This window comes from Bactrocera dorsalis, chromosome 1, assembly GCF_023373825.1.
Source record: "Bactrocera dorsalis isolate Fly_Bdor chromosome 1, ASM2337382v1, whole genome shotgun sequence".
NCBI lineage: Eukaryota > Metazoa > Arthropoda > Insecta > Diptera > Tephritidae > Bactrocera > Bactrocera dorsalis.
Window position 1 is genome coordinate 54,586,302 of NC_064303.1, and position 27,053 is coordinate 54,613,354.

At 38.5% G+C, this 27,053-nt stretch overlaps 2 protein-coding genes across 10 annotated transcripts in view; one reads left to right on the top strand and one right to left on the bottom strand.

Moving 5' to 3' along the window:
* Positions 1–27,053, top strand: part of LOC105233578 (FERM domain-containing protein 5) — a 753,696-nt gene that overhangs the window by 685,761 nt on the left and 40,882 nt on the right. Inside the window, exon 8 of one of the 8 annotated variants that reach the window (XR_007423741.1) lies at positions 753–1,072. The exons of the other annotated variants lie outside the window; for them this stretch is intronic. The gene's annotated coding sequence lies outside the window, so the exon portion shown is untranslated. The remainder of the gene's footprint in view (positions 1–752; positions 1,073–27,053) is intronic. 8 annotated transcript variants of the gene reach the window in all.
* Positions 1–27,053, bottom strand: part of LOC109579258 (uncharacterized) — a 464,513-nt gene that overhangs the window by 190,018 nt on the left and 247,442 nt on the right. The window contains exon 2 of one of the 2 annotated variants that reach the window (XM_049462373.1): positions 25,024–25,338. In XM_049462373.1, the coding sequence (XP_049318330.1) occupies positions 25,024–25,338 (315 nt within the window). Of the gene's footprint in view, positions 1–25,023; positions 25,339–27,053 lie in introns of those variants that run through there. The other variant, XR_007423731.1, reaches the window with a different exon arrangement.

The following is a 27,053-nucleotide window of genomic DNA, read 5'->3' on the forward strand; positions in this document are numbered from 1 at the left end:
GATTATAGCCGAGTTAACAACTACGCGCCAGTCGTTTCTTCTTTTCGCTACGTGGCGCCAATTGGATATTCCAAGCGAAGCCAAGTCCTTCTCCACTTGGTTCTTCTTTATATAGTTTTCAATGTAGTAGACTAGAAGGGGAGCGACTTAACTGCCATTCACGTCTAGTGTGCCTTTTCTCATTTACAAGTTTTTCTATTTCATTATTAGTGATCTTTCTAAAACCAAAGGGTTTATCATTTCTTTTTGGTGTTGCCAATACAGCTACATTAGTTATTACATCATTAAATTCTCTTATACTTTCATCAATGTCTCTTCCTGTATTTATTTTGCAATCAATATTGATGTGGCTGCTGATATATTTTCTATACTTCAACCAGTTAGTTTTATGAGATTTTAGAGAAACTTTTTGCTCAAATACCATGGGCTGTTTAGCTTTATTAGTACAGGCGTCACAAGCGATCTATCTATATTTTTGACTACAGCAAAATCTAGTAAGCCTGGTATTTTTTTCTATCACTCCTTCTCCATCTTCAACACGCAACAGCCGCATATATTATATTATCATAAAAGCACAGTAAACTGTAAACTACTATTTTAATTCGTGAAATAAACTCAATTCATTAGTTTATAAGGAAAAGATTCAAACATTTTCCAGTAACATTATTCTACTGATTCTACTAAAACTTTTTTACTGTGAACATATACATTAAGTTTATTTCATTAATTAACTCTTTTTTTACAATTTACAGGCTTTTTGACAATTTTTTTATGTTGCCGTTCTCCATTCCAAAAGAAGTACGCCACATGAGGGCGATATTTTATGATTCTTGGTTTGATCGTCGGATTGTACTATTATTACCAAAAGTCCCACCTCTGTCCCATTGATTTCCTAAACGAGCTGACATGTCTTCAGTCCTCACTAGGGTCAGAACTACCAGCGATATTTTCCAGCGCCGAATAATCCACACATCACACTCGAGGCTACTTCCTCTAACTTAAGGGCTTCTCTTTATCGTCAACACAGATACTCAACGCTACAACAGCTACAGCTACATCGCCTTCTAGACAAGTAATTCGCCTAAATTTAGTTACTCCAACTAAACTTAAGTTACTCCAACTCCCATATACTACATACATATAATGGTTTTCGGTCATTTTTGAAATTGCATGAAAATATGTTCTCTAGTATATCTGAGCAATGTTAAAGATTAATGTATTACAACCAACACAAAATGAGGGATGGTGAAATTATATGGACAAGTTTTCTTAAAAGTTATGATATTATATTAAATATTATCAATAGTATACACCTTCTTCTTCTTCTTTAATGGCGTAGAAATCGCTAATGCGGTAATAGCCGAGTTGCCAGTCGTTTTTTCCTTTCGCAAGGTGGCGCCAATTGAAGATTCCAGGCCAAACCACGTCTTCCTCTTACTCTGCTTCCCTCGGCGGACACTGCATCGAATACTTCCAGAGCTAACCAGTCTCTTAACTCGTTGAACTATGTCAATGTCGTTGTATATCTCATAGAGCTCATCGTTCCATATTCGCAGCCAACGTGCAAAGAACCATAAATCTTTTCCAGAACCTTTCTCTCGAAAATTCGTAACGTCGACTTATCAGATGTTGTCATCGTTCATGCTTCTGCACCAAATAGCAGGACGGTAGTAATGAGTGACTTATAGAGTTTTGTTTTTGTTCGTCGAGAGAGGAATTTACTTTTCAAATGACAGCTTAGTCCGAAGTAGAAAGAATCAAGTGGAATAAAAAAATTTGTTATGTGCGGAATAGGCGTCATTGTAGTACGATTTCGTTCATTTTCGTACGGTGATATACGAATATTAGAGAAATGCCACGTACTAAATTTTGTCGAAATCGGTTACTCGAGTCCCGAGATGTGGAATTTCACCCATTTTTACCCATCGTCCACTTGTCATCCCGCTCCCATAAAGGTCTCTCATATTTATGGATTTTTTGCGCTTTAAATAGTTTTTGGCAGTACCGCCATATGGGTAGTAAGCGAGGTTAACTTCCGATTTCATCCATTTTCACGCTGTCGATAGAAGTTCTTATAGTACTATGTCTTAAATTACAGTTTTATATCTTAATTAAGTACTTAGTTATGGCTCTCGGTTAATGGCGTTCTGTGGGCGTGGCAGTGGTGAGATTAAGCCCATCTACAAACTCGTAATTTTTTTTTGTGATAAAGAACCCGTCCGTAACCATCAAGATATTTTACATTTTATTCAAGTTACAGCTTGCACGGGTGGACGGAGGGCGGACAGACAGTCAGTCCTCCATATTTCTACCCAACTTACCATCCTGATCATTTATGTTTATATAACCCCATATCTATCTCGATTAATTTTAGGTGATACGAATACAAGAAGAAATTATTTATCAGATTGAAGTGCTGCTGGTGACGATTCAATGTACTAACTAACCTTCGTAAAAAATTTATCAAACAATGCACTTGAAATTTCCTAAAAATCTCTAACTCAGAAAAAATGAGCGTTGTCAATTCGATTTTAGTTAAAAGTTGCAACAAACCATCCGTTAGCAACTTCTTCGTTGTTGTTGAATAAAATTTTTCAAAACATTTACTATCATACACGGCATTGAAATTATTCTAAAAATTTCTAGCTCATTAACTTACATATCGTCACCTGAAATGCAAAATAACGTATCATCAAAAAATTCGAAATTGAGTGTCTTATTGATTACGCTTCACTACTTCAAATTATATACATAACTAGCTGACCCGGCAAATAGATTTTTTTTTTCATTTCAAAAATTACACCGGCATTGGTTTTAATAGAATACTAGCTGACCCGGCAAATAGATTTTTTTTTTCATTTCAAAAATTACACCGGTATTGGTTTTAATAGAATATGAACGATTTTTCCTAATTTCATTGTGTATACTTTAAGAAAATTTTTACAAATCTTTCTTTTGTAATCATTGAACGGGCAGGTTTTCGATATGATCGAAACATTCAATATATCGCATCTGTTCAAATCGGTCAGATGTCAGTAGTTTGTCAATATTGCAATGCAGTCAAATTTAAAAATGAACTGCCAAGGTTATGTTGCGCCGGGGGAAAGACGATGCATTCCATGTATAATACCGAGGCATCTCCGAGTAAAGCAATGTTCTCGCGAACGGATCACTGGCGCAAGTTGCAAAGAAACTTGTTAAAGTGGTTGCTGGTGGTATTTCCGTTCGCTGTACTATGTTCTCTGCGTTGAAATAAACTCGCTGGCCATTCTCCAAATGAGCTGACAGATGCACAACAGTAGGATGGCGTTCATGAATTGCAAATGAAAATATTCTCCAGATTGCTTCATTGCAGTTCACATATCTGCCCATTTGAAATTTGCTAATTTCATCTCGTTCAACGTCAATAACCGCCATATCGCTTCCTTTGGTGACATATTTGCAAACATACTTAATTGATTTTATTGAACTGCAATACTCAACATTTATATGTGTTTTGAATGCCTTAGACAAAATTGGCGAATATGGAACGATCCATGTGTTATCAACCACGAAATTCTTTCCTTTCAATTGAGTGATGAAAGTTCTGCCATTGTCAGCGGGTGAGCGACGCCGATAGAGAGGGTATCCGTCATTTCCAGTTTGAGTTTCCGAAATAAAAGCACGGGGACAGCGTTTTTTGCATTTACTGTCCGACATACAAACCGAAGATGGATCGTGTTCTCCGCATGACCCATGAACCATATTGGCCATCACCACTTCGTGCAACTCTGGATCTATTTCAACATCAGGAATTTCGGCGGAAATGATGTCATCAATTTGGTCAGGTGTAATTTTCTCCACCATCCAAAGAAGAATGTGTGCGTGGGGCAAACCTCTCTTCTGCCACTCCAATGAGTACATTCAGCATCGAACAGTGCCATATACACGTTGTTTCGTAATAAAGTCCATCAAACATCTGAGTTTTTGTTTAAACACGCGTGCTGTAACATCGTGGCGATCGCTTGGTGATTGACCCGGATGCAATAGATTCGTAATGTCTGGCCATTTTGGATTGCAAGTTAATGTAACAAACAAATCTGGCCGTCCATTACGTGCGCAATGTAAGTCATCGCATCCTGGGAGTACTCATGCATGTGTCTAGGACTGCCAATGTATGTCGATGGCAAAATATAAAGTCGACCAATATCTGTAATATCCGCATCACCATTCATTGCATCTCTTAAGTGAATATACTCTTCAGATCGCAACTTCGACTGATTGTATTGCATGTAATTAAGTCGTTCTGTCTCAACTTTAACATACATGTCAACTACATACTGTTGAAATAACCGTCCATATCTCAGTAAATGGTTGTCATAGTTTTGGCGAATCATCATTCGATATGCGTAAAACTTCATTGAACTGACGTTTTTATTTGTCTCGACACCTAAAAGCTTAAATTACCTATATGAAGTAGCAAACAAAAATTTTTTTTTACTAACCATTCACCGGATTTATCATCTTATATCTTAAGTGATATCTGTCTTCTCTACGGCAGAACATGAGCGGATATTGCATTGCGTCGTAAGACCGATGTGTCTCACTTATCCGTTTTAGTGCGTTTTGATTTCTACGTTTGATAACAATATCACGCGACTGCAAATTTTCTCCAACAACAACAACTGATATTTCGCTAACTGTAGGTGCATTATATTGTCTTTCATGTGACCCTGTTGGTCTTTTGTCCGCTTGTATGATTATACTATGATCATCTGTTGGCATACGTTCCAACGAAATCGTAAACAGTTTAATGAGGCCATTGTGTTCGTGTAACATTTGCTGCAATTGTTCGATTATTTCTCTTTTCGTTGTATTGAAGATAGCACAACGCCGATTTACTTCATCATGTGAATCTCCCAGAAAGTAAATTTGGAGATATTTGTGTTCTTGATCTGGATGCGGCAACCGCGATCCAGCGAGATGAAACATTTGCCCATGAACGTGTATAATTGGAGGAAAGCTCTGTAGTTTCTGTCGAATATTGTTTGGCAAAAATATCTTAAACGTTGGATTGTAGTTTTGTTCATTTACAATTTGCTTTAAGAAATGGCTCGAGTGAGGAGATTCACCGTAAAGCAGCTGGAACAATGGCTGTGGTGGTGGAAGCAATTCTGGCGACGGTTCATTTTTAAACTTGACTGCATCGCAATATTGACAAACTACTGACATCTGACCGATTTGAACAGATGCGCTATATTGAATGTTTGGATCATATCGAAAACCTGCCCGTTCAAAGTTCACAAAAGAAAGATGTTGCCGCTGTTGTCGTCGAATAATCGCATGTTGTGATCTTACTTCATCACTTTGGCGAGCACGAACTTCCTTTCTTCTCGATCGTTGTTGCTGATTGTGAACTTCCCTTCTTCTCAATCGTTCTTGCTGATTGTATGTTTGGTTGACATCTTCTAACTGGTGCGTGCTACTCTCCAGCAGTCTATTTCGTGGTGATACCCTCTCAATAACACTTTCCCTTTGACGTGCTCTGCTATTTCGTGTTCTCCTTGCGGCCTGGGAACTCCGAGAAGTGTTACCATACGTACTGATTCTTGACATCGTAACAAATATCTAATTGGAAATGATCATTCTTTTGCATAAAGTTCATTTAAGGTTTTATGGACCAATAACTTACCTTTGAAAACTCCAAAAATGAATGAATTAAACTAAGGAAGCAGATCAATTGAATGATAAATTCCAATGTACATAAATCGGTATTCGCCAACACGCTAAATCACTTTCACTAAATAACTCACTTTTTAAAACAAAATATATCAATATATCAGTAAAGCAAGGCGCATTTTTATTGCCCTCTAAGTTTTGCGTGTTCGATTGCAAAGCAAAATTGACGTTTAATTTAATTTGTGTTTGTTTCATAAAACTGCCATTTCCGTAAACCAAAAATAGCACATAACACAACCAAAATTACCATATAACCGCTGCAGCAAGAACAACCAAAATGTCGTGCTAGGTGGATAATGAGATAAATATATGGTGGATTAACAACCAAATTAAATAAAGATTGTAAGGGTGGTACCACGTCCCCTTTTTCGATAACGCCAAGCTTTATGGGTGAGAATGGTGTTGTTTCCTATTGCTCTATACCAATTTTCATGTTCCTACCTTAAACACTTTTGAAGATATTCACCTTGAAAAGTTCAGTTTGTATGGGAGGTGCCACGCCCCCTTTTCCGATTACCCCTTCTTTTATGTGTAAGAAGGCTTTAGATACCATATAGGTCTATACCAATTTTCAGGTCCCTACCTTGAACACTTTCAGATATTTTGCTTAAAAAATTTTGTTTGTATGGGAGGTACCACGCCCCCTTATTCGATAGCCCCCGGTTTTATAGGTGAGAGTGGTGTTGTTATCCTGTAGCTCTGTACCAATTTTCATGTTCCTACCTTAAACACTTTTGAAGATATTCGACTTGAAAAATTCAATTTGCATGGGAGGTACCACGCCCCCTTAATATTTTATTGTGATTTTAAGACATGACCTGCGCGTGGTAATAACAAACAAATTCCCCAAAGGAAGTATTTCATTTGGTTCAGCCGTTTTCGAGTTTTAGCGTTACAACTATACACCATTTCATTTTTATATATATAAAATATGTTCAACATTTTCTGGTTCTGCGGTCATATATAAACCAGTTTTAGCCAATATTAATATTTTGTTTCACTCATGTTCCATTTTATTCCGTGTTTCATTCATGCCACTGTTAATTTCTGAAAATGTTGTTACGTTAATTTGCATTTCAGGTGACGATATGTATGTATGTTCATAAAACGAATAAGATCGAGGCTACAAGTATTTCAACTTTAATGTGTTTTTTTACAAACAATACTTAAATTGAATGTGCGTAAAAATGTAATTGTAACAGAAATCCGTGTTGTAACACACAAAGTCCAAAAACAATGAAAAGTGGAAAAAAACGTATCCACAAATCCGCCGTAAACGATACACAATTATCCGATATACATATGTATGTACATATACTTCTCTATACGACGGCTGTGTTAAGTGTGACGCGTAAAGGAGAAATAATAAATTTACGCAAACCTTTTGCACTTCTGCACGTCTTCTGCTTTCCAATGAATTCCATATATTGTACATATATTAACGGCAGCACAGTCTTAAACACTAAACACAATTTTTTGTTGGTGTAATTATACCTGGTTTTTCAATAGGGATGATATGATATCTAATAGTACTGGTACTCATTTAACGTCGTAAACGTATGGCAACATCGAAAATTCGCAATATCGTAAAACAGCTGTTACTTTTTACATGCATTTTATTTAACGACAATCTTGCAAATATGTATGCGAGACCATTTTCAGTGGCAAACATAGCATTTTGCACAGTTCGCAATCAGCTGGAAGCGTCTATTTGTTGTTTTAAAAGAAAAGGAAACGGAAAGTTAATTGATAACAATTATAGGCTAGCCAGTCAAAAACGCAAAATCGTGGGTCGTGTCAGCTGCCACGACCTATCTTATGGGCGCGCAATGTAACTGAACAGTGAAAAACGCTACTCCCTTCTCTCTGACGTGACGATGACGTAGAATCCGCGACATTTAGATTTTTGCCGTCGCAAACGTCTCAGCTGATTGCTCTCTCACAACGCAGGGTTGCCAATATCGATATACTGCAGTAATTATCAACTTTTATAATTCAATCTGTTCAATATGTTTGAAATTTTCTTAAAATAACTCAAAATCAGAGTCAAATGCTATTATTTATAAATATATAAACTATTTTTAATAGTTTGTTTTTAGTTTTGATATTTTATATTGTAAAAAATTGTAATTGAAAGATGTGCTCAAAACTATATATGCGTATTGGGCAATGGCAACATTGTTCAAATGAAAACAAAGCAAAGATGGCTGATTTCTGCGTTTTTACCACGTTTTTGACTGTGCACACATTTTGCCGATAAGGAAGGAAAAGGAAGGAAGGGAGTAGCGTTTTTGACTGGCTAGCTTCTTAATTATTGGCTTGTATTATTAATATTCAATTGATTATTTAATAAAAAAAAGATTAAGGCTAAGCGGCACATTTCGTTGGTCTGAAAGCCAAACGAAAGACCTTTTGATAAATATATAGGACGCAATAAAAGAGAGTCCGGACCATTTTGAGGTAATATTGATACATTTTTTGTCATTTCATCATTTTACGTTTTATGATCTGCTTTTAGAAACCAACAGCCCAAAGGTTTTACAACAAAATTGGCAAAAACTCTTCAAATTTAATGAATATTAAATGGGACATAATGAGGACTAAAATGAGGCGTTTGAAAACGACTTTTTTTATCTGCGCTCAAGTGGAAAGGCCAGACTGCCCTTCCTTTCTATGAAGACCTTCACGTGATATTTGGACGTCGCATAAGTGTTCAGCCACCTGCGATTTATCAATCAACAGCGTTGGTGACAGCGTTGGACGATACATACAGGTAAACCTCCTACAACGCGGTAAATCTTCTTCTTCTTTACTGGCGTAGACACCGCTTACGCGATTATAGCCGAGTCAACAATAGCGCGCCAGTCGTTTCTTCTCTTCGCTACGTGGCGCCAATTGGATATTCCAACCGAAGCCAGGTCCTTCTCCACTTGGTCCTTCCAACGGAGTGGAGGTCTTCATCTTCCTCTGCTTCCAGCGGCGGGTACTGCGTCGAATACTTTCAGAGCCGGAGTGTTTTCATCCATCTGGACAACATGACCTAGCCAGCGTAGCCGCTGTCTTTTAATTCGCTGAACTATGTCAATGTCGTCGTATATCTCGTACAGCTCATCGTTCCATCGATATTCGCCGTGGCCAACGCGCAAAGGACCATAAATCTTTCGCAGAACTTTTCTCTCGAAAACTCGCAACGTCGACTCATCTGTTGTTGTCATCGTCCAAGCCTCTGCACCATATAGCAGGACGGGAATTATGAGCGACTTATAGAGTTTGGCTTTTGATCGTCCAGAGAGGACTTTACCTTTCAATTGCCTACTCAGTCCGAAGTAGCACCTGTTGGCAAGAGTAATCCTGCGTTGGATTTCCAGGCTGACATTGTTGGTGGTGTTAATACTGGTTCCTATATAGACGAAATTATCTACAACTTCAAAGTTATGACTGTCAACAGTGACGTGGGAGCCAAGTCGCGAGTGCGACGACTGTTTGTTTGATGACAGGAGATATTTCGTCTTGCCCTCGTTCACTGCCAGACCCATTTGCGTTGCTTCCTTGTTCAGTCTGGAGAAAGCAGAACTAACGGCGCGGGTGTTGAGACCGATGATATCAATATCATCGGCATACGCCAGCAGCTGTACACTCTTATAAAAGATTGTACCTGCTCAATTAAATTCTGTAGCTCGAAAAATTTTCTCCAGCAGCAGTCGCACGATAGGGAGTCGCCTTGTCTGAAACCTCGTTTGGTATCGAACGCCTCGGAGAGGTTCTTCCCGATCCTGACGGAGCTTTTGGTGCCGCTCAACGTCAGTTTACACAACCGTATCAGTTTTGCGGGGATACCAAATTCAGACATCGCGGCATAAAGGCAGCTCCTTTTCGTGCTGTCGAAAGCAGCTTTGAAATCGACGAATAGGTGGTGAGTGTCGATTCTCCTTTCACGGGTCTTTTCCAAGATTTGGCGCATGGTGAATATCTGGTCGGTTGTTGATTTACCAGGTCTGAAGCCACACTGATAAGGTCCAATCAGTTTGTTGACGGTGGGCTTTAATCTTTCACACAATACGCTCGATAGAACCTTGTACGCGATGTTGAGGAGGCTTATCCCACGGTAGTTGGCGCAGATTGTGGGGTCTCCTTTTTTATGGATTGGGCATAGCACACTTAAATTCCAATCGTTGGGCATGCTTTCATCCGACCATATTTTGCAAAGAAGCTGATGCATGCTCCTTATCAGTTCTTCGCCGCAGTGTTTGAATAGCTCGGCCGGCAATCCGTCGGCCCCTGCCGCTTTGTTGTTTTTCAGTCGGGCAATGGAACGCCTGCTCCATCGTCATCGATTGGGGAATCGGGTTCGCCTTCTCCTGGTGTTGTGCTTTCACTGCCATTCAGCAGGCTGGAGAAGTGTTCCCTCCATAATTTAAGTATGCTCTGGGCATCGGTGGCTAGATCACCTTGGGGGTTCTACAAGAGTATGCTCCGGTCTTGAAATCTTCTGTAAGTCGCCGCATCTTTTCGTAGAATTTTCGAGCATTACCCCTGACGGCCAGCTTATCGAGCTGTTCGTACTCACGCATTTCGGCCTCTTTCTTCTTCTGTCTGCAAATGCGTCTCGCTTCCCTCTTCAACTCTCGGTATCTATCCCATCCCGCACGTGTTGTGGTCGATCGTAACGTTGCGAGATAGGCAGCCTGTTTTCTCTCCGCTGCGACACGGCACTCCTCGTGTACCAGCTGTTCTTTTGCACTTTCCGAAAACCAATGGTTTCGGTTGCAGCTGTACGTAAGGAGTTTGAAATGCCGTTACACAGTTCCCTTATACCGAGTTGTTGATGAGTGCTCTCAGAGAGCAGGAGTGCAAGCCGAGTAGAAAATCGTTCGGCTGTCTGTTGTGATTGAAGCTTCTCGACGTCGAACCTTCCTTGTGTTTGTTGGCGAGCGTTTTTTGCTGCACAGAGGCGGGTGCGATTTTGGCTGCAACAACATAGTGGTCCGAGTCGATGTTAGGACCTCGGAGCGCACGCACATCTAGAACACTGGAGATGTGTCTTCCGTCTATCACAACATGATCGATCTGGTTGGTGGTTTTTCGATCCGAAGACAGCCAGGTAGCTTGATGTATCTTCTTATGCTGGAATCTAGTACTACAGATAACCATATGTCGGGCCCCGGCGAAGTCGATCAGCCTCAAACCATTTGGGGATGTTTCCTCGTGGAGGCTGAATTTACCGACCGTAGTGCCAAAGATATCTTCTTTGCCCACCCTGGCGTTGAAGTCGCCAAGCACCATTTTGACATCGTGGCGGGGGCATCTCTCATAGGTGCGCTCCAAGCACTCATAAAAGGCATCTTTGGTCACATCGTCCCTCTCTTCCGTCGGGGCGTGGGCGCAAATCAGCGATATGTTGAAGAACCTCGCTTTGATGCGGATTGTGGCTAAACGTTCATTCTCCGGAGTGAATGATAGTACTCGGCGACGGAGTCTCTCTTTCACCACGAATCCCACACCAAACCTGCGCTCCTTTATATGGCCACTGTAGTAAATGTCACAAGGACCTACTCGTCTCTGTCCTTGTCCCGTCCATCGCATTTCTTGGACGGCGGTGATGTCAGCCTTTGTTTTCACGAGGACATCAACCAGCTGGGCAGTGGCACCTTCCCAGTTAAGGGACCGGACATTCCAGGTGCATGCCCTTAGTTCGTAGTCCTTATTTCGTTTGCCATGGTCGTCATCAAAAGGGGGGTCTCTCATCCGAGGCTTATAGTTGATTTTCATAGGGGGTGTTTTTTTACGTGGCGGGTCCCAAACCCAGCGCACAACCCTAAGTAGGGGATATTTTGCCTTCTCACTTTAGCTCGCCTTCGGATGTGCTTAGGCTACCCAGAGGATACTTGGTCAAAGACCGGAAGTCGTGAGCTGCTTGAGTCATATGTAAAAGAATCGTTTCTGGCCACTCCAAAGTGAATGGCGATCAGAGAACTTTCCTCACTTGCGTGAACTTCTACACATGACTCCATCCTCCGGTGAATTCGCGGTGAATAGGTTCCTGAAAAACTCCGTGTTATAGGGGACTCTAACTCCATACAAAAATCAGAGTTCGGTTCCAAAGTAAAAAAATGTTCAATAAAATATTGGAATTTGCTTAATATAATTTTGTGTATTTATTTGTTGAGTCATAAGAACATACATATTATGTATTTTAATAAAATTTAATTTATTTAAACAAAAACAAAACAAAATAAAATAAAATTTCAATTCTAATTCTATTCCAGTTAAAATATTTGATAAATTAAAGCCAAAATAGAAAGATAACTTTCTACTCTTTCCCATCACTTAGTATGATTTGTTTCGAACGTTTTGTTCGAACTAGTTCAAAATCTGAGCTTGACGATTATTGGTTTGAAAAAATCGTGCATTGAAGTTTATTTGCTCTTATTTCGCAAATCTTTATAAACTAAATATTTCTGCTGTCACTTAAAGGGTCGTTCTCCAAAATGTATTCTTCAAACTGCTTTGCCATATTTAAAACTTTCTCGATATTTTTATATTTTTTAGTGAAAAGTTTTTGTTTTCAACATCGGAAAGATCGCCAGAGCTACCTCCAACTGATTCTTCATTTGTCATTGTCACTAAATCTGCTTCGTTTATTTCGTTGACAAAATGCAAAGAATTTTATTTGGGTAAGAAAATCTTTTTCAAATTAAAATAGTAAATATTTGGAAAAAACTTCGTAAAAATCGCGTTATAAGAGTAGCGTTGTAAGAAAATGTCCGCATTTTGGGAACCGCGTTGGAGCGAAAACACGTTATAGGAAACCGCGTTGTAGGAGGTTTACCTGTATATGGAATATACTACCCCAGAGATAGACCCCGACAGAAGTTTTTCGAGTCCATTACCCAGTCCGTCCGTTATTATGTATCCGTCTGCAGATGAAGTAGTTAGTCCGTCCGCTAAGTTTGCATGCACATCTACACCAAGAAGAAATATGAAAAGATCTTATAGCAGTTCAAATCCATTTTCATTACTTTTCGAAATCCAATATAAGAAGTTGGAACTAGAAACGAAAAAATTGGAATTTGAAAAAGAGAGAGAGGAAAACTATTTTCAATTGCAGAAATTGCGGTTGGAGAAAGAAATGGAAGTAGAAATGGAAAAAGTCAGATTGGAACACGAACGATTGAAAAGCTTAAGTAGCTCATAAGTTGCTAAAATGTAATCATCTGTATTCCAATATAAGATTTTTTCCATTTTAACTTTTTCTTCTTAATACATTTGATGGTTTGTTTTACTTATAAAGACTTAGTGAATATGGTCCACCTTGCATTTCTTTACTTTATCCGTATTAAGTTATTTCTAGTCAAATAATTGTTTACTTGTTTATGTAAAGAAATTAAACTTTATTTAAAAAATAAATAAGAAAATAATTTTTAAATTAAGATATTTATAGATTAAACAATTGTTCAAAGATTTGTCGTCGCCTTATCTCCCCTTCATTGGTACGAGCATTTGGTTCACATAACGACTCGTCAATACTGTGCTCCGATTCCTGAGGTTGGTAATCGAAATAATCGTCTTGTTGGAGTATAAAGTTGTGTAACAATGCACAACAGAGAATCCATTTGTTAACTTTTCTCATACCATTTTCATTTTTTATATGGAGCCTTAAGCCTTTTTAACTACCAAATCTTTCCCTCAGCATTCCAAAACAATGTTCAATTCGAATTCTATATCGACTGAATGTTTTGTTAAAAAAAATCCTTTGGATTAGTGTTAAATTTCTAGAATTTTCTCTGAATGACGTTATAACAGTACTCGATAATTTATATGCACTGTCGCCTGCAATCCGTTCACCTTCTCCAAAAAATTTATGTCCTTCAATTGACAATTCGCTGTTATTAAAAACACGTGCATCATTAACGCTACCTGAAAAGCCTAACATCAAGTGCCTTATTTGTAATCTTTGATCGCACACGGCTTGTGCCTTAACGGAGTAAATATGTCTTCGTGAAAAGTACGCTTCTGGGTCCTGTGACGGTTTTCCGCCAATGTAATTTTAGTACCATCAACGTATCCTATGCAGTTAGGTAACTCATTCGAAGTTTCTAAAACGAACTTTTTGCGTTCTTCCGTATTTGGCCAAAATAAATACTGGTCCTTATATTTCAACAGCGCATTAAATATGCGTTCAGTTAAATTGTAAAATATAAAAGCATGTTAATGTATTATGAGGAAAACTGACGAATTCTGACCTGAATGATACCACCATCACTGATTCCAAATAAACCTGCAATCTTCGAAAGAGTAGCTCCTTCACCGTTAGAACCTAAGCGATACAACACAATTGCAAGTTGCGTTTCAATTGGAAATTGTTTGCCCGACCGAATTTTGTTGAAAAGATTGTCTCCCTTTATTAGATCCAAAATAGCATCGAAAGCTTTCCAAGTGACACGTATGATCTTCTTGAATAAGATTTCATTTAAAAATACCCTGGATTTCGGTACACTATTTTGAATAAATTGTACGCTGTATCTGCATTCTTCGTTTAAAGCCAATACATGTATTAGGTCCTCCATTATTTCATCTTCTTTACATTTTCTATCATCTGCAAAACAAAAAATGTAGTAATTTAAAATAAAGCCAATTTAATTTAAATACATACCATTGTCCTCACAAAAGAATTCAATAATCATTAAATCATTTAACGCTGCTACTTTCAATAACTTCAAAAGATTTTGTTAATTACCGATTCTCGGCATTTTCGCTTTTTTATTACCTATAAATGAAAAAATGACAGACTTATGGTAATATTGCCACAGTTGCGTGTTCTTTCCTCAACATGTTTTCAGGTTCTACTGTTCTTTTCTCAAAGTGTTGTCTACTAATCAGGACCCTCTCAAAACGTAAGAGTAAGAGTTTGCCTGTGATTCTTTTTTGTTAAGTTGCAAAGTATTTTTATCAATTTTTGGACAAAGTGACATGATTCGGTCAGTTTTATTAAAATCAATAATGGAAATTGCAAATGAGTTGGTCGATTTATCCTCACCATGTTCAGAGGATGTTAGTTGTTGAAAGAAAATCCTTACCCAGGCTGAAGGGACTCGTAAAAGACGTTCTGAATGGTTACTTAGACTCAGGAGTAAAAAATCGTGTTACATGTCAAGCTTATTTTCATTTTTTTCGTAAAATGCAGTTTAAAAATTTATTGTATTGTATGTTCTAATTATGAAAACGAAAACAATGCATCAGCTGATTTATAATAGGGTGTCATTGTTTTTTTGTTGTTTTATCATTTAAAAAATTTACCATTTTTGCAGGGTGTCTTGGAACACTTGCACAATGTTGCTATATAATGAGGCAAAATTTTCATCGAGAAAAGAAAAGGCTATAAGGGTCGTTTCAGCCATTTCTAATATGGTATGTCATGATTGATTAATGTGTGCAACTTCATCGCGGAAAGATATGCGCAAGAACAACTTTTATAAATTATTCAATTTCATTATCAAAATAATCGATCTGCGCTTTTGACATTTTATGGTCGTAATAAATTGATCAATGCTAGTCGTTTAATTGTTAAAAATTTTGAAGGTACATTTTCTTTATATAAAAAAATATGTTTACACGTTTTATATGCGTCATATAATCCTCTGGGGAAAGAAGAACCAAAATATAATATCGAAATCCTCAATTCCACAAAGCTTCTTTTAATCCGTCCATGCTAATTTTTTTTAACAGTTGCATCATAGCTTTTTCACGAATGAAGGAGTGTTGTATCTGGTAACTTGTGACATAGTTCAGACGGAATGGTATTCCTTCGACCGGAACAAATGAAAGCCAGAAGGGGAAAGGTCCGGGCTATAAGGCGGGTGCGGCAAAATTTAACACCCACAGTTTTCGAAATAGTTTTCAATCGGTTTTGCAACATTCGGCCGAGCGTTGTCATGATGGTACATTATTACCTCGTAGTTAATCGCAAGAAGTTGATCTGTCCTATTAATAGCTCTGTTCTTTTCGATTAATTGCCTCGCACTCCCCTTTCGGAAACTTGTATATAAAAAAAAAGGCAACACACAATTCCGCCAAAAGAAATCACAAATGTATTTTATTAAAACTTTTTTGGATTTTACAATTAACTTTCAAAATTCTCCAACGGTATTTCGCTGAATTTTATGTGTAACCGAAATATGAAATTTACTCGAATTATAAAAGTTGAGGTTGGCGCAATATTAAAAGTTAGCACTCGGGGTTAATCGCACGGCTGGTCGTTAGCGGATCGCAAAAAGAAGTAAGTAAAAAAAGGTGCCGAACTTGTTTCTCCGCCCCTTTTCTTCCCATTTGGTTGAGGTGAAAAATGCAGCGGCAACGTAGTTATGTGTGATGTGGATTGTAGGTGGTGTAGAGATGAGTGTGGTGAATGAAGCGTGCTAGTGACGTGTATTTTAATGCGGTGAGTGTAGAGTGTTCTGAAGGCGGGATTATTGTCGTGGTTACGTGTTCTGTGTTGGTTATGTATTGTGTGGGGCAAGAGACTGAAGCTCATTTAGCCATCCCGGCCCCCTAGGCGAATATTTCATCTAGAAGTCGTTGCAACTGCTGGAGCGTGGCTACAACGTTGCTTAGGCCTGAAGTGCGGCGCGGACGGGGCGTTTGTTGCTGGCGTCGTGTCGACGTCCCATTCTGTTGCCGCCGGATACGGGTGGATGATGTGGTTGGCTGTCGGCGCGATCGTTCATTCCGGCTTATTGGCGGTTGTCGTACTGCACCCCGATGGCGGCTACCAGATTGTTGACTGATGTCGGGTCTGGTGGTTCGGTGCAACATGGTGTGGTGCGGCCACATACATATCTGGCACACGTTTCCCGAGGTACACTCCTGGGTAGTGTGGGTAGGTGCCAGACAATTGAGGCAGTGGCCGTGTGCCTGGACGACGCGCAGCCTTTGCTGTGGTGGCAAACCTTTAAAAATTGCGCAGTGCACCAACCGGTGTGGTCGACGGCATATTGGGCACCTGATGCGCTGCGGCTCTGCTGCTGATATGGGCGTTGACGGCAGTGCTCGGTTTCCCGGAGGACTCGTTGATGTGGTGGTTCGGGGAGCTGCGACTGGGCCAGCCGCGACTGGGGCTGCCGTAACTGGAGCTGCCACTTGGCTTGGCACGTGGATAGTCGAGCGAATGGTTGGCTTCGGAGCGAGTGGCATGTCTGCATCCATGTTTATCTGTATGGAAGAGTGTTATTTTAATTGTAAATTTGTTGCATGAAGTGGATATGGGTATGGCTGCCACGTTGTGGCAGAAGTGGAGCATCAAGTTGATTGACCATTATATTGTTTTGTTTGTTATTTTAAAATATTTATTATAACGGGTTTATTCGAGGGTTTTTTCGTTTACGTTTCGATGTTATCGGCTGTCGGTAAAAAGTATAGTTTCACGAGCGGTCTTGTTAACTTCCCGGATTGAGTACGGAGATCGACTACGCGAATATGATCGTCGGAGCCTTGGTAAAGCTTCTCTATGCGGCCGAGCCGCCATTCGGTAGGGGGGAGACACTCGTCCTGAATCAGGACATAATCTCCAATCTTTGGCGCATTTTCTGTATTTTTCCATCGGTACTTCTTGTGGAGGTCCTTGATATAGTCTTCTTTCCATCGGCGACTGAAATTATGATGGAGAATTTTAATTCTTTCCCATCTATTTAGTAAGGATAGCGACTCCACGCCTGGCTCAGGTGTGGCCAGAATGGGTGCTCCTTTTAGAAAATGCCCTGGAGTTAGGGCTGTTAAATCGGAGGGATCTTGCGAGAGAACCGTGAGGGGCCGTGAGTTGAGAACGGCTTCGACTTTAGTTAATAATGTAGTGAATTCTTCATAATTAAATTTGTAGCTGCCAGCTATCTTCTTGAAGTGAGATTTGAAGCTCTTTACAGCTGATTCCCACAAACCACCCATATGAGGAGCGCTTGGGGGTATAAATTGCCAATTGATACCTTGCGGGGCGTACTTTTGTACGATGTCAGGTGATACTTGTTTAAAGAAATCCACGAACTGTTTCTCTGTGGCTCGTTGAGCTCCAATGAATGTTTTGCCATTATCGCTCATGATTTTGGATGGGAAGCCACGTCGAGCGACGAAGCGAGCAAATGCCGCGAGAAAAGCCTCCGTCGTCAGATTAGTGCATAGCTCAAGGTGGACTGCCTTTGTCGTGAAACATACAAAGACAGCCACATAGCCCTTCATGAGAGTGGGAGATCTTAGCATGGACGCCTTTATTTGAAAAGGCCCAGCAAAATCGACACCTATGGTGGTGAAGGGCAGAGCGAAATTGCAGCGTTCAGGTGGAAGTGCTGCCATAATATGCGTTTGCATTTTTTGCTTATGCATAGTGCAGATCTTGCACATGAAAATGCATTTCTTGATTTGGGGCTTCAGACGTGGGATGTAATACTCTTGTCGTACCATATGTTGCATGAGGCGATGTTCGGCGTGTAGCATTAATATGTGGATGTATTTCAGGAATAATGTGGCAAATGGAGACTTCTCAGGTATGATTATGGGGTGGCGTTCGTTATACGTAAGGCTGGCATTAGCAAGCCGGCCGTTTGCACGAAGCAGACCTTTCGTGTCTATAAATGGGTTTAGTACTAAGAGTGAGCTCTTTTTGTCAATTGGCTTCGATTCTCTTAGCAACCCCAGGTCGCGGCTGAAGTAGCGCGCTTGGGTTGATGCGATAAGAGCGACCTTTGCTTTTTGTAAGTCTTGGTGCGTCAATGTACCGCATTGGGGGCAAGTTGCTCCCTTCACCTTAAGTTCGAGTCGCTCTGTGAATTTGAGAATATAGGCGACTACTCTGAGTGCTCGGGGGAACGATGAAAATCGTTCAAGGATGTCATTACCATCCAATATTGTGTGGTAGGTGTCGATTTTTCGACTTTCGGAGGCAATTATGTTGCGCCTTGGCGATTGTGGCCAGGAATCGGGAGATTCTGTTAACCACCGGGGGCCATTCCACCATAGGGTGGTGGTGGCGAGATGCAGGGGTTTGGACCCTCTTGTACCTAGATCAGCAGGATTGTCAGCACTGGCAACGTGTCGCCAAGTGGCTGATCCTACTAGGTCAAGTATTTGCGCCGTTCTATTAGAAATATATGTATGTCTTCCACGCGTGTGGTGGTTTTTCTAACCAGGCTAGCACTATTTCGGAATCAGACCATAGATATAATTTGTATTGTTCCATGTTTAAGTGGGTCTGCACCATGGAAACTAGCTTTGCTAGTAGCAGAGCGCCACAAAGTTCAAGTCGTGGTAGACTTATGGTTTTTAGAGGCGCAACTTTTGCTTTTGCCACTAGTAGGTGGCTTGTAGTTGCAATATCGCTTTGTGTGCGCACATATATAGTGGCACAATATGCCTTTTCAGAGGCGTCGCAGAAGCCGTGTAGTTCCACTTTGTATTCGGGGGAATAGTTTACCCACCGTGGAATTTGTATCTGCGAAATGTCGGTCAGATTATTAGCGAACTGGGACCATCTTTCTAAGCGAAGAGGTTTCACTAGTTCGTCCCAGTCAGTTCCGTCTAGCCATAATTCTTGAATCAGGATTTTCGCTTGTATCATAATTGGCGAAAGCCATCCTGCGGGGTCGAAAAGTTTTGCCACAGAGGAGAGAATTTGGCGTTTTGTATTGGCGGATAATGCGGATATGGACTCAGTCGTGTATGAAAACTGGTCCGATATCGCATTCCATTGGATGCCTAGAGTTTTTGTTGTACTTTTAAGGAAATTAGTATCCAACAAATTGTCGTTTGGTATGTTCTTCAAGATATTTGGGTGATTAGCTGTGATCTTTTTTAGGGGAAACCCTGCGGTGTTGAGGGCTTTTATCACTTGTGATAAGGACTCGTATGCTTGTGAGAGGCTGTGGCTTCCAGACAAGATATCGTCTACATACGTTTGCGTTTTTAAGACTTTTGTTGCCAGAGGAAATTCTGACTTTGTGTCTTCTGCCAGTTCGTGGAGTGTACGGATAGCTAGATATGGGGCACAGTTTACGCCAAAGGTAACTGTTTTCAATTTAAAGTCGCGTAGTGGACTATTGGCAGATTTTCGGAAAACAATCCGTTGGAAATCTTGATCATCTTTATGAACATTTATTTGTCGATACATTTTTTCAACATCCCCATTGAATACGTATTTGTATATACGCCAGTTCAATATGAGGAGCATTAGATCTGGTTGGAGTGTGGGTCCCGTAAATAGAATGTCATTTAGAAAATTCCCCGAGCTAGTGGTTCTGGAGGCATTGAAGACAACTCTGACTTTTGTTGTTTTTTTGTCAGGCTTCACTACTGCATGATGTGGCAAGTAGAAAGAGTAATATTTGCCTCTTATGATTTTTTCACATGGGCTTACTTCCTCCATGTGGTCTAAATGGAGGTATCCTTCTAAGACCCCATCATAGTCTTGTTTGAGCTCACCTTTTCTAAGTAGGTTTCTTTCCATACTTAAAAACTGCTGCATTGCAGAGGTGCGAGAGTGACCTAAGGCGAGTGTGTCTGGAAATTGTTGTTTTAGTGGTAGTCGTACGACATACCGACCATTATCTGATCGAGTAATTGTGGCTTTGTAAAAGTCTTCACAATACTGATCTTCTGGTGTTGTAATTGAAATGGGGGGGAGTTCTTCTAACTCCCAAAACTTTCTAAATTGTGAATTGAGGTACTCGTTTGAGATTCTCTCAACTTGAGTTGTCATTGCTGTGACTGGTTCCGCAACTAGTCCACTTAGGACCCATCCGAAAATGGTATTTTGCGCCAGTAGTGTTTTAGAAATTTTTTCAACACCTTCTAGTATAATTTGCGATATGAGATCGCTGCCTAATAGAAGGTCTATTTGAGCGGGGGTGTTGCAGTTGGGGTCTGCTAGAGTCAGATGTGAAATCTTATCCCAATGCTTGCTACTTATTTGATAGCTTGGAAGCATGTTTGTTAGTTGCGGTAAGACAATAGCATTTGCTTGAATGCGCTTATCCGCTTGGGGGGAAATTAGGGTAATGGGGCATATTTTGTTAGAGTTTTGTACTACTCTTCCGCCCATTCCCGTAATTTCATAGTTGGCATGTTTTGTTGGCAATTTTAATTTATTTTGGGCCTTAGACGCTATAAAGGATCGTTGGGACCCTTGGTCTATTAAGGCTCTTAGTTTGAACAGTTCTCCTCGATGTTCGATGGAGACAACTGCTGTGGGTAGTAGTACTCTACTATGATTATCGCTGTGTAGCGTTTGAGTTTTTAATGCCTTTGAGCAGCATGGTGTCTCTTGGCAAAATTCGGGATTTTGTGTTTCGGGAGTTGCGGTTGCAACTAAACCCGTGGCTCTTTTTGAGAAAGCGCTACTTTGAGGTGTGTTGGGAAAGTTATTTAAGTGCAACATAGAATGGTGCCTTTTGTGGCAATATACGCAGTTAAATTTGCTTTCGCAATTATTGAGATTGTGTGAGTGGGACAAACAGTTTGTAGTCTTTTCGATCTGACAACGTTGTTACTTTCATTTATATTAAGTTTTTTAAACTTTTCGCAAGATTTTAGCTTGTGCCCTCCTTTACACAGTTCGCATGACGTTAATTTATTTTATTCAGATGTGAACGATTGATTTTTAAAAAAGCTTCTGTTTAAACTGTTGTTGTTACTAGCTTGGGGTCTAATGAAACTTCGATTTAGGTCGTGTTGAACGTTTTTGGTTCTGACCGTCTTTTTATCTACCCTTTCCGCAATTTCGTATTGGGTAGTTAAGAAATCTTTCATCTGTTGCCACGTTGGGCATTTTCTTCGTGATGAGAGCGATTGCTCCCACAGAAGCAAAGATTTTTCCGGTAATGCCGCGGAGCATATGTTTACCAGTATGGGGTCCCAATTGTCTGTGGGAATATTCTGTGTCGATAGAACCGACAAACAATTTGAAAGAGTGGATTGAAGTTTTATAAACTCCTCACTTGTTTCTTTCTGAATTTTTGGTAAGTTCATTAATATGGTGACTTGTTGGTCGACCAATATTCTTTCATTCTCGTATCGTTCTTTTAGAGCTTCCCAAGCCAAATTGAAATTGTAGTCATTTAATGCGAACTCTTTGACTATTACGCCTGCTTGACCTTTGGTTTTGTATCTGAGGTGATACAATTTTTGCGCTTGAGATAATTTAGGATGGTTTATGTACACGGCCGTAAACATGTCCCGGAAGGACGGCCATTGTTCACAACCTCCGTGAAATGTTTCTGTATCGCATGCTGGCACTTTAAGGTGAATGCCTGCACTCGCCTCTTGGCTTTGAATTTGTGGCAGCTCTACTCTCGGTTGTGGAGTAGGTGCAATTGCTTTAATTAATTTCAACTGATCGGAGATCATGGCTTTTGTCTCTTCATATTGGTCAAGGCAATTTTCATATTTGGCGTAAGCCGAGGATTTGAAATTTTCGGGTAGATCTGAGTCGTCAGTTTCTACTATCGCGTCATATGCAGATTGGAGACGTGTCCAGAAATTGTCAATATTTTGATTTTTGATTTCTAGCACCGATTCAGAGTTATCTTGGATCGGTGAAGATGAAAAACGAGTGCAGTATCTTATTAAGCTGTCACTCTCAGAAATGAATTTAGCGTAAGAAATATCTTTCCCCCTTTTTTGCTTTGTAGCACCTTGCTTCGAGCGTGTAGCTTCTGCCGGTGTACTTGGGCTTTTGTCATCAGAAATCATTTTCGGAATTTTTAAAAACTGAGTAGATTTAGAATCTTTAGAGTCTGTGCTCATTTAGTAACAAATAAATTAATAAACGTGAAATATATTTTTTAATATAAATTCAGCTGAATGTAAAAACCCGAAAACTCTTTTACGTAAATAAGAGTTTTTATTTCCGAATTAACAATTATTTTATTGAAATACGCGTATGTCGTGTTACGCAGTATTTTAGAAATGTTTAGGCAAAAATAATAATAAATATATTGTATATATTGTATTTTAGATGTGTGTATATATATATGTATATATATATACTTTTTTTTTTGTTTATTTTGCGGACTTATTCGAATACCCTCGTATAATATATTTGATGTATTGTATAATATGTGTATATATATATATATGTATATATATATATATATATATTTATTATTTTTGTGTTGTTTGAGGACTTATTCGTATGCCCTCGTATTCACTTTCGTAGTTACAGGCGTCAATACTCTTTGTATATGTGCCTGGCCTGTATGTATGCGCTATAATATAATAAAAAGCGTGCAGCGAAGACAAAAGGAAATATTTGCCAATGTAAGTATATGTATATATTTGTTGTTGTACCGGCCCGTTTATGTATTAATAAATATCGTTAAGTAATATGTGGGATAATTATTACAAATATTCAAATTTGATTATATTTCCCCTTTTCTGCATATAGATTCAAGTATATTTAAGTATATTTACTTGTATATAATGATGGTATTGTTTTTGCGGTCTTTTGTTATTGTGCGACACGAATCAAAAGAGAGTTCACCATGCGTAAATGTTCACCTCTTTTTGCCAATATGTTACGATATTAAAATTTTTAACTTCGTATAATATAGTACGGAGTCGTTTTTAGTTGATATGTATGTATGTATGTTCGAACTGATTATTTCTTTTCTTTCTCTTCTTGTCTTTTTATTGTTCCTTTTGCTTATTTATTTTTGATATACTGCCTGCTGTTTTGAGGAACAGAAGGAGTATTGCGGAAAATCTTGCAAGTGGATGCTTGAAATTATATTGTTGTTTGATTAGCTTCTTACTTGTGTTCGTAACACAGGGGTAAGCAAATAGGCAAATAAAAGATTTTTTTTTTGTTACTGTTTTATATATATAGATGATATATATAATTAAAATTTGCGCGGTTTGTGCCGTTCAAACGGATTATCTTAAATATAAATCCGTTGGTTATCATACATATGTACATACATATAATAAATATAAATGAAAACGATACACTTACTTTATCACGCCTCAAGGGGTTTTGGGGGGAAAGTAAGATTTAGAAATAGCGCTATGCCTGTATGCTCCGGTTCTCCCGTCCTGTTGTCCCGCGCCTGTGTGCCGGTTTTTCTGTCCTGTTGTCCCGCCGCTATGAGTTCCGGTTTTCCTGGTGTGTGTTGTTATTTTGTTGAATTAATGTTTTTTGGCCGATCGCGCCCGAATTATGTATTAGATTTTTGTAACGCGGCGCGCTCGTTTGATTTTGGTTGTTTTTTTAAAATAATTTGTTTAAAAAACTTTTACAAATATATTGTTTTAAAAGTTAATTTTGTTTCTGTATGAGTATATTTCTTGCTATATCCTTTTTTTCACAGCAGTGGTCGAAACTTTTCACTTCACGTAAATTTAGTTATATTCTTTTTCTTTTTTTTTTTTATATGTTTAATGTCACAAATTTGATTTTTTTATGTTTTCCAATAGTGCCGTTCTGTTGGCTCGAAGGACCATGTTCTTTTCGATTAATTGCCTCGCACTCACCTTTCGGAAACTTGTATATAAAAAAAAAGGCAACACACAATTCCGCCAAAAGAACTCACAAATGTATTTTATTAAAACTTTTTTGGATTTTACAATTAACTTTCAAAATTCTCCAACGGTATTTCGCTGAATTTTATGTGTAACCGAAATATGAAATTTACTCGAATTATAAAAGTTGAGGTTGGCGCAATATTAAAAGTTAGCACTCGGGGTTAATCGCACGGCTGGTCGTTAGCGGATCGCAAAAAGAAGTAAGTAAAAAAAGGTGCCGAACTTGTTTCTCCGCCCCTTTTCTTCCCTTTTGGTTGAGGTGAAAAATGCAGCGGCAACGTAGTTATGTGTGATGTGGATTGTAGGTGGTGTAGAGATGAGTGTGGTGAATGAAGCGTGCTAGTGACGTATATTTTAATGCGGTGAGTGTAGAGTGTTCTGAAGGCGGGATTATTGTTGTGGTTACGTGTTCTGTGTTGGTTATGTATTGTGTGGGGCAACAGACTGAAGCTCATTTAGCCAAGCTCATAATACAGCCCACCCTTCCGATCCCACCAAATATAGAACATTACCTTTGCTGTATATTTGGCAGATTGGTAAAGTAAAATTTAAGTTTTTTATTTTATTTTAAACTTCTTGTAGCGTTCAACCACCATTTCATAATGAAATAATGAATTCAAATAATAAAGATTATAAAACTGTTTGTAATTTTATCATAAATAATTTAATTGTCAATGTGGGTAATTGGTTAATAGGAAATAATATACTAAATATAAAGGAAATTTTCTGTATTTTGGTCATACATACTTTCGTATTTGTTAAGAAAACAGTCTCCTTCGAATAATGAGTTATTGCATTGATAGTTTCGGTATTTATTATCGCATTGTAATCCAGAGTAAAATTCCAGTGGTTTTTTATGGACTATTGCTTTTTGAAAAGAATTGTTTATACAACCATTTTCCGGGGTTTCACAACTATTATCATACAAAATACTTTGTTCAGGAATAACTTTTGAAGATATTTCATTTTTCGCAAATAAAACTTTTTCATTGTTAACATCATTTACGGGTTCTAGATTTTTCTGTATATTATCATTCTCCCTCCATAAATTACTCGCGAATCCTATGAAAAGATAAACATCATGAGTTCAACAGCTTACTTTGTTTTTGTTTTGGTATAACTAAAGGAAACTGTATTAATAATATTAAAGGCACATAGCTTCATTGCCACATTTTGTTTTTGGAAAACTAATTTAAACATCAACTAATTAACTCAACTGAGACATACATATGTGATACAAACTCAATCAAAAGGGACAATATAGAGAATTTCATTAAAACCCCTAACAGATTGATCAATATAAAAGGCATAAAGTCAAGCGGTTATTTATAATTCTGTATAGTATTGTCATACTTCATTTATTTGAAGCATGAGCACTGTTACTAGAACGAAATTTTAGCTGACTTTAATATAATATAGTATTTCTTACATATTGACCGATAGATTCGGTATAAGTCAAAAGGAATTTCGTAAACGTTAATATTAGGTATAGGATTTATTTTTACCCACATTGACAAAGAGGCATGCGTTCAATACAAAAGTATTCACTCCGAATTTCAATACTAAACCTCACAGACTGACCGATATGTATGGAGACCATATGTTTGATGTCTCGGTCCTTTAAAAGATAGTGGCCAATGTCGAAAAATTTTTTGCTGAGAATGACATGACTTCAAGGCACTCTGCATGCAGAGTTTAATCCTGAAATCCATGAAATAAAGTACCCCTACCAGTCCTTGCACAAAATATAATCGTGATATCTTCATTGCTGAAGGCTATCCCAAGACTGAAAAAATCATTGGCATTAGTGTATTACATCAAGTGTAATTTTATTTTGAAGGCGAAAAAATAAATACTGATGAATAATTAAATATTTGACGTTTTAAATACAATTCCCGGAAACTTTTTTTCACAATGTACAATATTAAAAATAATTAATTAATATAACGAAATACAATTTTGCAGTAATAATTCCCTTAAAGTAGAGTACCTTTGGATCGGTAATTTTCTAAATCCAACCGAAATTACCGAATATGTGGACCTCAGTATCTATAGTTGAATTTTTACCAAAAATATCGGTTAATCTGTGAGATATATAAATAAAACTCAGGGATAATCCTTCTCCGATAATGGTTTGTTTGTATATCTTATATATATATTTTCGAACTTCTAAGTGACTTTATGCTGGATATATTAGCCAATATTTGAGTTATCTCAATGAAATTGGGTCTTTGTCTGTCACGTCGATATGATATTTTCAAAAATTGTCACCGAATCTAATGGCGGAGAGTACGATTTAAGTTATATTCGTTTATATTTCACAATATTGGTAAATCTACAAAAGAAAAAATAAATTCTTCTTCTTTCAATATAAAATAAGAATTCCTAAAAATTTGAAATACACAAAGAAATATTCTACCCACCTAATAACGGGTGATTTTTTTGAGGTTAGGATTTTCATGCATTAGTATTTGACAGATCACGTGGGATTTCAGACATGGTGTCAAAGAGAAAGATGCTCAGTATGCTTTGACATTTCATCATGAATAGACTTACTAACGAGCAACGCTTGCAAATCATTGAATTTTATTACCAAAATCAGTGTTCGGTTCGAAATGTGTTTATCGACAAATTTTGTTCAGCGATGAGGCTCATTTCTGGTTGAATGGCTACGTAAATAAGCAAAATTGCCGCATTTGGGGTGAAGAGCAACCAGAAGCCGTTCAAGAACTGCCCATGCATCCCGAAAAATGCACTGTTTGGTGTGGTTTGTACGC